Source organism: Microsporum canis, genomic scaffold (assembly GCF_000151145.1).
Source record: "Microsporum canis CBS 113480 supercont1.3 genomic scaffold, whole genome shotgun sequence".
Taxonomy (NCBI): Eukaryota; Fungi; Ascomycota; class Eurotiomycetes; order Onygenales; family Arthrodermataceae; genus Microsporum; species Microsporum canis.
Genome location: NW_003299167.1, coordinates 252,206 through 265,933, shown reverse-complemented (window position 1 = coordinate 265,933; position 13,728 = coordinate 252,206). Strand labels below are relative to the sequence as shown.

The 13,728-nt window shown below is 51.9% G+C and overlaps 3 protein-coding genes across 3 annotated transcripts in view; all 3 read right to left on the bottom strand.

The window, feature by feature from the left end:
- The window catches only part of MCYG_02930 (vegetative cell wall protein gp1), a gene marked incomplete at both ends in the record, with an annotated part of 1,507 nt that extends 1,151 nt beyond the window's left edge, over positions 1 to 356 (bottom strand). Inside the window, one exon of the mRNA XM_002847378.1 lies at positions 167 to 356. Coding sequence (XP_002847424.1) covers positions 167 to 343 — 177 coding nt within the window. The remainder of the gene's footprint in view (positions 1 to 166) is intronic.
- A 1,668-nt stretch (positions 357 to 2,024) lies between these two features.
- MCYG_02929 (conserved hypothetical protein) lies at positions 2,025 to 4,394 on the bottom strand (the record flags this gene model as incomplete). The annotated part of the gene is made up of 3 exons (XM_002847377.1): positions 2,025 to 3,024; positions 3,093 to 3,999; positions 4,094 to 4,394. The coding sequence occupies 3 exons, from the start codon at positions 4,392 to 4,394 to the stop codon at positions 2,025 to 2,027; spliced, it is 2,208 nt and encodes a 735-aa protein (XP_002847423.1).
- A 1,193-nt stretch (positions 4,395 to 5,587) lies between these two features.
- MCYG_02928 (ABC transporter) lies at positions 5,588 to 10,862 on the bottom strand (the record flags this gene model as incomplete). Its single annotated transcript, XM_002847376.1, has 11 exons — positions 5,588 to 5,882; positions 6,034 to 6,408; positions 6,487 to 7,504; positions 7,573 to 7,914; positions 7,987 to 8,149; positions 8,214 to 9,046; positions 9,110 to 9,343; positions 9,401 to 9,680; positions 9,737 to 9,850; positions 10,016 to 10,561; positions 10,644 to 10,862. 11 exons carry the CDS (start codon positions 10,860 to 10,862, stop codon positions 5,588 to 5,590), a joined length of 4,419 nt encoding a protein of 1,472 aa, XP_002847422.1.
- Between the last annotated feature and the right edge of the window lie 2,866 nt (positions 10,863 to 13,728).

Below are 13,728 nucleotides of genomic sequence, written 5' to 3'. Positions count from 1 at the left end.
CGGGCTCTGGGGCTTCCCAAGAACTCCTTGGTATCTGCTGTCTGGTTGGCCGTTCTTGGCTGTTAGGCCGACTGGCTGCTGCTCCAGTTCTTTCGTGCCCGAGAAAGCCTGGCCCTGTAGGCGTGTTTCTTTCGACCTGGGCGGTGGCGTGAGGAAGCGGGCGAACCCGGGGCGCGCAGGAGGCAGCGGTGGCAGCGGCAGCAGCAGCAGCAGCGGCGGCGGCGGCGGCGGCGGCAGAGGCAGAGGGAGGCGGCGGTCCGTAGTAGGGGGAGTAGTGAGGCGAGGGGGGAGTGTAGCCGTCGTAAGCAGACCACCCGGACGGGGGGCTGGAATAGTGATACATTATAGCATCACCCGGAGGTGGCAGTAGGAAAAAACCGACAACAGAATGATTATAAAAGAGTATTAACTGGGGATAAGAGAGAAGAAGAAGAAGAAGAAGAGAGAGACGAGGAGAGTCACCGTGGCGAGGTGCCTATCGGGGGCAGGAGGAGGAGGAGGCAGAGGGAGTGCTGTGGGAGCATTTGCGCAGTGCTTCTACCGGCTGCTGGCTGGCTGTGAGGATATCGTCGATATCTGTCGACTATGTCGCCGTCTATCGTGTCTATATCTCTGCCTGTCGACGACTATGTCGACGTCTATCGTGTCTCTGTCGACGTCTATGTCGCCGTCTATCGTGTCTCTGTCGTCCTGTCCGGTCTCGGTGACCAGGGCCTGCAGCCTGCAAAAGGAGAATGCCAGAAGCAGACGAACAACCAGAAGAAGCGTAAGACGTATAAGGAGAATAAACCGGTCTATCGAGCCTGAAACTGTTCACTTCTTGTCCTTCTTGTCTCTCTTGTGTCTTTGTCTCTCTGTGTCTTTGTCTCTCTGTGTCTCTCGCTTGAAGGGCGGAAGAAGAAGAGGAAGAAGTTTTTTTCCTTGTTTTGTGCGTGAAAGAAAAAAATCTCTGCTGGCGTAATTACGTGACGACGTGACAGTACGAGGCTAGCCTTGCGCCTCCGCCGACGAACGCCTGCGAACCGCCCAGAACCCGCCAGGCCTGCCGTCACGGCGATACGCAGACACGCCCACTACGAGCATGCCTGGAGCACTTTACGAGCATGCCTGGAGCACACTACGAGCATGCCTGGAGCACTTTACGAGCATACCTGGAGCACACTACGAGCGTACCTGGAAGTCATAGTAAGAGTCATAGTCATAGAAGAGTCACAGAGTAGAAGTGGTAGTCACAGAAGTGGTGGTCACAGAAGTGGTAGAGTAAGGTGTAAGGTGGTTACAGCAAGGCAGCAGTTGGGCAGAAGCAGAGTAAGAGAGAGCAAGGGTTAGTCATCTCTCTCTCTCTCTCTTACTCCTACTTACTATGTACCTTCTACTTACTCTCTCTCTTACTTACCACCACTTCTCTCCCTCTCTCTCTTACTCTCTCTTACCCTCTCTTACCCTCTTACTCCTACTACCACTTCTCTTCTTCTCTCTCTCTTACTCTCTCTCTTACTCTCTCTCTTACTCCCTCTCTTACCCACCGCCTTCTCCTAGTCTTACTCTTACTCTGACTCCTACGAACTGCCTCGCTTAGTAAGCTACCCTCCACATGAGGGCTTACGTCATCTTGCATGCTCGGGCCGCCTTCGCCTCTTGCTGCATAGAGTAATAGATGGTAGTAATATAGATAGTGATAGATATAGTGATAGATAGAGGTAGATAGAGGTAGATAGAGGTAGATAGAGGTAGATAGAGGTAGAGATGGTGATAGATATAGATGGTGATAGATATAGATGGTGATAGATATAGATGGTGATAGATATAGATGGTGATAGATATAGATGGTGATAGATATAGATGGTGATAGATATAGATGGTGATAGATAGAGGTAGAGATGGTGATAGATATAGATGGTGATAGATATAGATGGTGATAGATATAGATGGTGATAGATAGAGGTAGAGATGGATGGTGATAGATAGAGGTAGAGATGGTGATAGATAGAGGTAGAGATGGTGATAGATATAGATGGTGATAGCTACACGACAATGTACTCGTCGGTGAGGCGCTGGGAGTCGATGATGCGGCGCCACCGAAAGGCTTGCCCCCCCAGCAGCCCCCCCTGGGTGGCGTGGCCGCCGTTGGGGTCTTCCTCCTGCCAGATGCGCTCGAGCAGCTGCAGGCAGGAGAGGTTGTTGACGAAGCCCGAGTCGCGCTGGATGTCGCAGCAGCGCTCGCGGATGACGGCGCGGTCGCCCTCCTCGGTGCACTCGCTGCCCACGACGAAGAGCGGCCACAGCAGGAAGACGTCCGACTGCACGGCCCGGATGTAGTGCAGCGCCGCCGTCACCAGCGTCTGGATGCGCGGGTGGGCCGACGGCGTGGTCGGGTGGGCCAGCCGCTCGAGGTACAGCAGCGCAGAGTAGCGGAACGACTCGGAGATGTTCGAGATCTCCGGCAGGTTGGCGGGGTTGACGTGCGAGAGCGGTGACGCCGGCAGTGGCGCCGAGAAGAGGGCGGTAGAAGAGGAAGTGGTGGAAGTGGTGGAAGTGGTGGAGGAGAGGGAGGGGACGGGGCTGTGGGTGGCGGGGAGGTCGGGGAGACGCCAGCTCTCGAGTTTCTGGCGGACGACGTGCCACTCGCGCCAGAACTCGGCGCGCGGGTCGTTGATGCCGGGCAGGGGAGCGGGGACGGCGGGGACGGGGACGGCGGGAGAAGAGTAGTGGACCAGAGACTGCGGCGGGGAGGCGGTAGGGACGGGCGGCTCCATGCGAAGGGTCGAGTTGTCGACCGGCCGGGCCTGGCTGAGCTGGTTGAGGCGCCCGAGCTGGGCGACGGCGCGGAAGAGGCGCGGGTCGCAGCCGGCCAGGTTCTCCAGCGCCCACTCGTCCTGGCCGGAGGTCGTCACCTCCAGCAGGCAGCCGTTCATCTGGCTGTCCCGGTCGTTGATGGTCGCCGTCATCGTGTCGAACCAGGTGAACATGCGCATGAACCACTTCATCACCTCGGAGTCGTGGCTGCCCTTGGTCCGGCCCGCGCTCGGATCATGAACAGCTTCTTCACCCCCGCGAACTGGCTGCGGAACGAGGCCAGCCCGGTGTCGCACATGTGGAAGAGGCAGAGCATCAGCAGCGTCGCAAAGACCGCGTCCGTCCGCCGCTGGACCGGGTCCGCCAGCTGCGCGTTGATCGACCGTATCGCCATCCCCTTGTGGTACGACTCCTCGCGCAGCTGCTCCTCCGGCGTCGTCACCCCGAACGCCTCCTCGAACGCCCGGTCCGTCATACGGCAGTGCGCCTGCAGAGACCGTCGAGAGGGCACCGTCTTGCCCGTCGACAGGCCCCAGTTCCGCCGCCGTTGACGCATGTTGCTCAGCGACAGCGCCGCGATCGCGGGCTGCAGTGCCTCGTTGTCCTTGTTCAGCTCCAGCAGGTACAGCCGGAACGGGTTCGTCGGGCTGTCGAACGTCACGATGACTGGGGCTATTACCTCCGTATAGTACCCGATCAGGTACCGCATCCGTGGGTTTCGCCCTATCCACGTCGTCGAGAACGGCTGGTTCAGCGAAAAGGCGGGCGTCGAGTAGTATCGCTGGTGGTGGCTGTTATCATCATGATATCTCGTCACATCGGACGAGACCGCCCGTGGCTGCTCCGGGTCGTCGGCTTCCTCGTCCGGAGACCGTTTCCGGCCCAGCAGGGGCGCGGTAGAGTAAGGCTCCAACGGGCTGCCGTAGGGAGGAGAACCATAGGGGGATGCCAGCCCCGAGTAGCCAAAGTTGGCGGGCTCGACCTTGGGCGGTGCTGGTACGGCCCGGTAGCAGCACGCATCCAGGGGGCTATAGGACGAGTACGGCGGCAGGGAATATGCAGGCTCGTTCGTCCTGCCGGTGCTGTGTGGAGGCGTCACGTTTATCGCCGACCACGGTGACGTTGGCGTCTGTATAAACTCGTGCGTTCCTGAACCTTCTTGTTTCAGGTTCTGCGGCTGCTTGCCGCCCTTGCTCGCTGGCGCTACTGACGCAGCAGCCACCGCTTCAGCTACCGGAGCCTGCTTTGGCACGCTGCGCGGCGAGGTTCCCTCCCCGCTGGCCGTGGCCGGGCTGACCTTCTTCGCACCGGATATGGGCAGAGAGAGGCCCCGTAGCTTGCCCCGGCTGGCCACTCCGATGCCCCAGGTCAACGTCGTCTTGTATCCGGCACACTGCCTCCCCGTATCCAGACATGGCGTGCAGTACGGCCGCCGCCTGTCGCATCGAACCTGTCTGTTCGCACAGGTGAAGCAGTCGTCCGCCGCACCGCTCCCGACGGCCCTGCGGCGGCGCTTGCGCGGCGCGGGGGGACGACCCTTCGCCTTTTGTGCCCGGCTTGCGAGATTTGGTCGTCGTATGATGCGTCGTCGCCGTCATCACTGTCGTATAATATGTTATACCATATATATAAGTCGAAAAATGGTAGTCTTTAGATAGTCTCAACGGGGCGATGGAACATGGTCATCGTCGACCCGTGCTACGTCGGGCGGACCGTGTCGACGTTTATGCACTGTTATAATCGATGCTGATGCTGTTCGATGACAGGAAGAGATCTTGGGGGGGGGGGGGGAGACTCCACCCGGATGTCTGTGTCAGAATGATTAACCTATATTAGAACTGGACGAGACGTTCCCAACGGCGCCAGTGAAAACGTCCGCGGCATAGACTCTGTAAATAAAGAAAAAAAACGAGCGTCTCTCGTGTCTGTCTCTGTATCTCGTAGATGTCGATGTTCGATGTCGATGGAAATGCACGATGAAAAGACTAAAAGAAGATGCAAAAACCGACAAGGAAGAAAGAAGAAGAAGAAAAAAAAAAGGCAAAGAAGAAAAAGTCCACTTTTTGCCCACTTTTGGTCTTGTTGGTTTCCTGCTTTCTGATTGGCCGGATATCCCAGACCGCCTTTAACCGAATAGGTAAGTCGCTGGGGCAAGACGGCTGAGTAAGCGGGTCGGAAGAGGATGGTGACCTCCTATTGGCTGGTAGGGGCGGAGCCTTGGATAGTTGTGATTGGTGGAGACGATTCTGCCGCTTACACACGTGGTGACACGTGATTCTTCTAGAAGGCGGGAAGAAGAAGACAGAAGTTTAATATTTACGAGTCGATGAGGACGAAGACGATGAAGACGAAGACATTTATTGATTTATTCGACGAGGGAATGAAAAAGATGTCGGGTGACAGTGACAATTTAGATATTAGACAATAAACATAAACTGTTGTTTTTGTCAGAGTAGAAGAAGAAGATGGATATCGGAAAGGAAGAATGAGCAATTAAGGAAATGACCAGGGCCGACCAGACATGATGATACCACCAAACGCCAGAATATCAAGAGAAGAAGAAAATGCAAGGAAGGGAAGGGTGACTAGTAGTAGCTCCTTGATACTTAGATCAGGGCCATGGCGATCTATGCATACCCAGCAGGAGTAATTTTGTGTGAATAACTTAAAAGCAATGGCAGCCATGTAAGCTTTATAAGGTGTAAAAGAAGATATAAAAAAGAGAAGGAAAAGGAAGGGGAAAAGAAAGAAAAAAAGGAGAGGAAAGAGGGAAAGGAAGGGGGGAAGAAGACTATGTGCTGTTACGCCCTGTAGCTGGCGTGCTGATCATCTCGTCTGAGACGCTGATGATCTCGACATCCTCTGGCGTCTCGGCCATGGTGCTGGAGTACAGCCTGCTGAAGGAGGAGTCGGTCGACAGAAGGGTGTACGGGTCGTCGTACTCGAGCAGCTCGCCACCGTCCAGGAGGGCGACCCGGTCAAAGTCGAGGATGGTGTCCAGCTTGTGTGCAACAGCGATGATGGTGCGAGAAGACAGCTTCTCTCGGATCACTCGCTGCATGATCTCATCGGTTTTGTTGTCGACACTATAAGATTGGTTTTGTTAGCTGTTGGATGTTCCCCGGTCATATGCAAAAAGAAAAATAATGATTGAACGAGCCGAGGCGAAGGTTGGCCCGGCCGGGACCCGCTTGAAGATCATAGGAAGAAGGTTGGTGGCCAAGGATAGAAACTTACTTGCTTGTGGCCTCGTCGAGGATAAGTATAGTGCTGGGCCGCAGGATTGCCCGAGCAAGACAGAGCAGCTGCTTCTGGCCGTGGGAGAGATGGAACTCGTCAATGTCGACGTCTAGTCCGCCCTTCTCGTTGACAATGTTCCATAGCTGCACGCTCTTGAGCGCGGAGATCATGGCATCGTCGGCCATAGTGCCTGTTGGGTCCACGTTGAGGCGCATAGAGCCCTTGAGGATGAGAGCATCTTGGGATACACCGGTGATACGGGACCGGATCTCTGAACGGGGGATGGTGCTGAGGTCCACGCCATCAACCAAGATGCTGCCGCCACTCAGTTCAAGCATGCGGAAGATTGTTAGGATGAGAGAACTCTTTCCGCTATTGGCGCACGTTTGTTAGTCTCCGTTCCTCAACGGGGCACAAGGGAGCAGACTGGGGAATAGACATAAATCTTACCTTCCGGTTCGACCGCAGATTCCAAGCTTCTCTCCTGGAGCGACGGTCAGGGTGACGTTCTTTAGGATGGGCTCGCCTGGTCGGTACTCTGCAGACACAGACTGGAACTCGATTCCTCCCTGGGCAGGCCAGTTGTCCGGAGGTTGGGTGGTCTCGGTATCCTTCTCTTCAGACTGGGCGGTCTCGTTGAACACCTTGATACGGGCAATGGCTCCGATATGGGTTTCAAGCGTTGTCCAGAAAGTGATAAGCAGTTTGATACTCTGACTGAACTGGATGACGTTCAGAAGAGCGACACCAGCATACCCGCCGCTGATGGTTCCACGGAGCTTGATGACCAGGACAATCAACAGGACAGCAATACCGGCGACGACCATGTCGAGGACCAGGGTCAGCCATCGCTGCACGGAGAAGAGCAGGTAGAACGGTTTCTGGGAGCGGTCGAGCAGTTTACGGTTCTTCTTCTCGAGGGCTTCCTGCCATCCAAAGGCGCGGATAGTGGCCAGGCCGTTGAGACACTCGGTGAACTGTGAGTACAGAGGCGCCTTGGCCTCGAGGTCCATGAATCGGAGCTGTCGAGAGGTGCGCAGGTAGTACTTTTGGATCATGTACAGGAGGCCGATGATGAGTGGGAATGAAATGGCAGCATAGACCGATGCAACACCGATAATGACCATCTGAGCGAAACACAGGACGAAAGTCGCAAAGGTGTTGAGTGCAGCAACGGGAAGTTCCATGTCGATGAGCTGCAGGTCCTGAGAGAATCGGTTCATCGTCACACCCTGATCGGTGGTGGAGAAGAATGACAGCGGAGCGGACAGGACGGTCTTGAGGAGAGTGAAGTGGAAGGCTTCTCCGGACTTGGGGACCATCGTGATGATCATCTGCCATGAACCAAGGATAAGAGAGATGATGGCAAGGACACCAAGCATCACATAGATACCCAGGTAGTAACCGAGCCTCTCATAGGGTGCTTCGACGTTGGCGGCAGCCCACCACTTCAGCCAGATAGCTATGGCTCAAGTTAGCATCATCTTCAAAGAGCCAAAAAAGAAAAAAAAGAAAAAAAGGTAAGATATCACTTACTTGGGAACGAGATACAGAAAACGAATGCGCTGATGAAGAACATGAAGACGAGGGTGGTTGGCCAACCGATGGATCGAGCATAGTATAGATAGATGGCCATGTCGCCCATTCGTCGATTGGCCGCGGCCTCAAGCTCTTCAGACGTCTGAGGGGTGTCATCGATGACAGCCGGCGCCGGTAGAGGGCGCTCTGGCTCTGGTTTGAACAGCCAGTCAGGCGAGGGAAGGTTGAAGCTGGAGATATAGCCACCGGAGGCGTTGAGCTCGTCGAATTTGCCTTGCTCGGCGATGCAGCCCTCGGCGCTAAGGGCAATGATATGGTCGGCATACGGAACACGCTTGGCTGTGATTTGATATTAGCAGGGGTGTTGTCATAACGATCGCTTATTGTGACAATCTAAGAGGCCCAACTTACGCGAAGACGAAGTGATGATGACCGTGGTGCCAAGTCGTCGCAGCAATCCTTCTTCTCCCAGCAAATGGTGGAAGATGTGATTCTCGGTGGCAGCATCGATTCCGCTCAACACATCATCGAGAATGAGAATGTCTTTCTGAGCATAGATGGCTCGGGCAAGTGCCTACGAAACGGTCAGCTCGTCTGCTTGGAAGAAGGGGGAAAACGAAATAGTAGGAAGAACTCACGATACGTTGGCTCTGGCCACCGCTGAGTGCGATACCCTTGCTGCCTACGATTGTCTGGTCACCGCGGGGAAGCTGTCGAAGATCCTGTGCGAGACCGCAGGCCTGTACGACAGTTGAATACCATTTTTCATCCCAGTCCAAAACGGAGACAATGCTGTCCTTGATGCTCTCATTCATGTGCCAGGCGGTTTGGTCGCAGAAGGCCATGTTCATGGATGCAACCTCGACAACTCCTCCGAGGCAGACGACTTCACCAAGTATAGCTTTCAGAAGAGTCGATTTACCACAGCCGACAGGCCCGACAATGACGGTGGTCTTGGAGCGGGGCATGGTGGTATTGATAGATTTCAGAACGGCGCCCTTCTCATTCTCCCACGCGAAGCACCCATCACGGATTGCAACGGCGTCGATTTCGGGGTTGGAAAGGGGCATTCCTTTGAACGGGAACGAACCGCCAGATTTCATCGATTTGAGAGTTGGAGTGGTGGAGCTCCTGGTGGCCTTTTCATTATTCTTGATGGCATCCTTATCGGAGAGGGCAAGTGTCTGCTGGCTAAGGGAGAAGAGGTTTGCTCGTTCCTCCGGCTGTCTTCTGGAATCAACTCGGGAAGGCTTGTCCAAAAATTCCTGGATACGAGTGAAGCATCCGACTGAACCCAAGAATGTCACCAAGGACATAATCAATGACTGCAACGGCTCCGACAGCAACGCAAACAGGGACAGCGAGGTGAACACTCGACTGATATCTAAAATGGCGTTGCCACCACCGTTTTTGTTAATAGCGGCAAAGACAGCAAATGTGATGATAGGTCCAAAGATTTGCGAGACAAATGCTGCATTCATTGATCAGTCCAGCCACAGATATAAATATTAAGAATTGGGCTGGATTGACTTACCAAAACCCATATTCCAGATCAGGAGTTTACGGAACTTCTTGGAAATGTTCAGCTCTTCCAGTCTCAAATTGTGCAAATTCGTCAGGAGAACCTCCTTCAAACCACACATCTTCACTCCCTTCATGGACCCGAGCATCACACTGGTGGCAGAGATACGGCGCTCGATGGCCTCCAACCAAGACGCTTGATGGGCCATTACGAAGTTCATTGCAATCACAGATCCGAAGAGAGAGACTATGTTCAAAAGTCAGCAGCTTGAAGTGCGAAACAAAAACCTTATGGTATGCTTACGAATCGAAACAGCAATTGGCACAACACAAGCAACACCGAGCTGCTTCTGAAGCAAGAAGATGGCAATGCCGACTTCAGCTGCTGCTGCCCAGAGTTCATGCATGGTCTGCCATCCTTGAACGATACGCTCGATATCAGCGCTCATAAGGGTCATGGATGAGGCCGGGTCCACATCCTGGATGTTTATGTCGGTCGCTTTGCGGTAAAGCATAGAGATCAAACCACCACGAACCATGGTAATAGCACGGTAAGTCAAATGCTGATATTGGCCCATGGTAACCTGGAATCGGATTTTAGTAATACACCACTATTGGACAAAACGGAATTGAGACTTACGGCCAAACCAACGTATACAATAACATAGGCAAAAATGAGTCCATATCCCTGGTTGGTAGTCTGTTCGGTAATGGGTTCGGAAGCAAGGAGAATTGCCTTGTTCAACAAGAATGGCTGGGCGAACAAAAATCCGATCAAGCAAAGTCGTGGGAATGCGATTGACAAGAGCGGCCATTTCAAGACCTTGAAAGTAACAAGGAGCAAGGAATTTGGCGTCTTTGATTTGACTATGCGAAAACAACGTTACTTTTGTGATACCTAAAGACAACGCGGACTGACCAACATACCTTTTTCCCATGCAGCGTCCATGCGGTTATGGATACGCTCCGACAGGAGATGCTTATCAAGGTCATACAGGTCTTCAACGAAGAGTAGCTTGGAGAAACCGTTCCAGAAGAGAGAGTTGAGCCAGACGAAAAAGCTTCGGTTTAAGATACCAGCAGTGGCCTCGGGCGGATAGGCCTTATATTCTGGCTTGAGCATATACCTCTTCTCGGCAACTTCCAGGATCAGGATCACAAATTTCAAGGCAACCGTGGCAGTGAAGCCCCATGCAATAATTTGACCAGAGTCCGACGTCTCTCGTAACCATAAGGTCCTTGCTCGAGCAATGTCGAAAATTAGCGTGAAGAAAAAGAATGCATTGAGCATCAAGGACGGCGTGGTCGTGTATAGGTGCTCTGCATATGAAAGGAGGACGAAAAGTATAGAGCCAACGAGAGTGAGGGCGTTAACCGCAATTGAGAGCTGAGTTCTATCGACATTTGGGCGAGTCCAGAGTATTACAAGTAACAATTGCAAACCACAATATGCTGCAAGAGATGTCTATGGGTGCACATTAACAGTAAGTATACCATCCCATATCCATTAAAGTTAAACAAACCAGAGCGTACACGGAAATACTTACAATCTTCATATGAATCAAAGGGCTATCTTCTACCTTTCGCTTCTTTTTGAAAAGGTATGCAATTCGGAATGGGGTTAATAGGATCATGAAAGCTAACGGTACCAGTGTGAGAATGCTCTCCTCGAAGAGAAGAGTGAAATCAAACTCTCCACGGCATTGTTTAGCCCAAGGGCCAAATGTATTGTCTATCTCTGGGCAAGACATGTTGACCGACGCCATGATGCCTGGACTCGATACCAGGAAATCAGGAAGTGCTCGACGAGCAGATGAGGCAGAGAGAAAGATCTCGGAGAATATATTTCAAACCTCACGAACTAGGAGACATTGACTGGGAGGGTCTTCTCTTTTGAGTCAAGTGGGCTGGCTTACTACTAGAAGATCTTCTATGGAGAAGTAGCCACAAACACCGGGGGTAAGGAAGTTGACAGGATGCTGAATTGATTCAGAAACAAGGAGGAAACTCGAGGACAGTTTATCTTCACTTGCAACGGAGCTGTCAAGGCTGGAAAATTTTCCTTTTTTGCAGCTGAGCTACAACACTGCCATCAGGAATCATGCCGAGACTGCCCGTCACGTTGTGCTCGCAATTGGAGCTATGCACTATTTTGAGCATTTGATGTGGAATTCTACAATCCTGTGCCGTTTAACCTCTCCTTTCCTGGAAGGTGACCCTGTACCTTCGTATTGACTATGGCCTCTAGCTAACCCTTGATATTAAAAATAGAAGATAATATCAAGGAAGAGAGATCAGCTTGGAGGGATGATGGGAGGCGGATCCACTAACCCCCCTAGCTGTGCTCTCTCACAGCCTGGAATCGAGAAGGGGGAAAGAAAAAAAAGAAAAGAAAAGTTGCAAAAACAGAGCTTGATAGATGGAGAAGAAGCGAAGCGGGAAAACCTCAAGAAGAAAAAAAAAAGGAAGAAAAAGAAAAGAAACATAGGGGCAAAACGAGAAGCAAACGGGAAGCAAACGAGGCCGACGAAAGGTCCTGCCAAAGGTCAACAGCGCGAGATCCGGAGATATTGAAGAAATTGGCCACAGAACAGGGGTCGAATGATGCCTGTGGTCTATACCATATCGATGGCCACCATGGGGGAATGACCTTTCACAGCAGGCCGGGAATACATATCCGGACCCCTTCAAGGGCAAATTCAAGATATCTGAGCTATCCGGTCAGGTAACGGAGGATCACCCTAGCAGCCTCGACCCGATGGGTGAAGGAAGCATCACGCTTGACGCAAGTCAGGAGCCAGTGGTTGATCGAGAGGCGTTGACGATCCAATACTCTGAAGAGAAAGAGAAAAAAAAAAAATAGTGAAGGAAAAGAAAAAGAAACGATAGGAGCAAAAGACAAGCCACGTTCTCCTTTTGCAAAATTCGGGAGGTACAAGATGTACCAGTACAGTAAGGAAAGGTTAAATCTGGGATGATTTTGACTATGGAGATCTGGCTTGGCCAAGCTTTCCCAGGATGTTTAGGCGAGGAGCATGGGGGTAAACAAGTATATTTTGACAGCGGTCGAACGGCCAGGATAAAAGCCCGCAAGGGTCCAGAAATACGACCCAAGCCTGGGTACCTGGGATAAGGGAGCAGATGAGGAAACATACATACTCTGGACCATATTCTTTCTTGTCAAAGCAGCCAGAGAGGGAAAAAAAAAAGGAAAGGATGACTATAAAACCTACTGCTTGTTTCTTTTTTCTTCTTTTTTTTTTTTTATTTTTACATACGACGTGATAAATCGGACTAAAAAGAATTAAAAAAAAGACCAGGCTTGGGTTCCAACACCAAGCGTCAGAGCGGTTTGCTCAGCCTTACTAGTCGCGATGATCATCGTGGCCAGCACAATAGAAGCAGATAGGCCTAAACTGTACTCCATACTCTGTATGTTATATAACGTTGGCGATCGACTGCAGCCACCAACTGTCGCTACACAATCTGATGGCGACTGACGTCCAGCCATATTGTTCCACGTTGGATGCGAGCCGTTTTCCTTGGTTCTTTCTTTCGCCAACAGGTGGAAATACATGCTCCAGTTCATATTCCTTTTCACCGAATACCGCGTTAAGGGCCCAGTTAGGTCGTTGTGTCTTGGATCATATAACACCGAAGTTAAGGGTGAGAATCAGGGGGCCCACCTTTCGTAAATAAGTATTCTAACCACCGAGTATCGTGCTTCACTGGAGCATCCATGCAATATATTGCTTCATTCCCACCACATTTGTGTATATCTGGAGACATGCAATAGTGGGTTGCATGGTATAGCGTGCGCACTAACTACCGGATAAGCTTAAGGAGCTAAAAAAGAAAAAATAAAAATATATAGAAAATAGAAAAAAAAAAAGATTTCTAATGAGCCTCTCGGACCAAGGAAAGATATATAGCAATTACCTATTTGGCCAGGGGCTCAGCGAGACGGAGGCTGAATGAGTTCTTGTCGGATGTGGATGTGGGGGCCGTGCTGAATGCTGGCGGCCTCTTGGAGTGAAAATTCTGGTCCCAGCGACAGGCCACCTCTGCATTTGCATAGATGCCCTGGCTTTGTAGTGGCCAGGTTTGGCGAACAGCGGCAGACCGGCATGCGCTACCTTGATGGTAAAGCATACGGCAGGAGAATTAACCGCACGATCTGGGCCTGTCTGTCACCGAAAAAGAAAAGGAATATTGTTCCGTGACTACAAATCCCAAAGGAAGGAAAGTGATAAGGGAAAAAGAGGGAAAGAAAAAGAAAAGAAAAGGGACAGAATTGTTGCGATTTGTACCACTACAATCTGCACAGAATATATCATCTGCTGCTTGAACCTAAGCGAATTCTTGTTAAGATATGGATATCAGGCTGAAGACCAGCCTTTCCATCGATTCTTCCTATGCCATGGAACACGGATTCTTGCCTCCCTGTTCTCCCTGCATATGGGAAGGCGAATATAGTCATGCTGTCTGGTCTTGAGGTGGCATTTGGTTACATTAGTTAGAAGCAAAAGAGCCGCTCCTGCAGCACGCTGGCGTTGACACTGGAAGGACAGACATCGAGACTTCTGCTTTTTGATTGAGTAGACGGAGTACCTCCTCCCGCTGTGTCAGCCT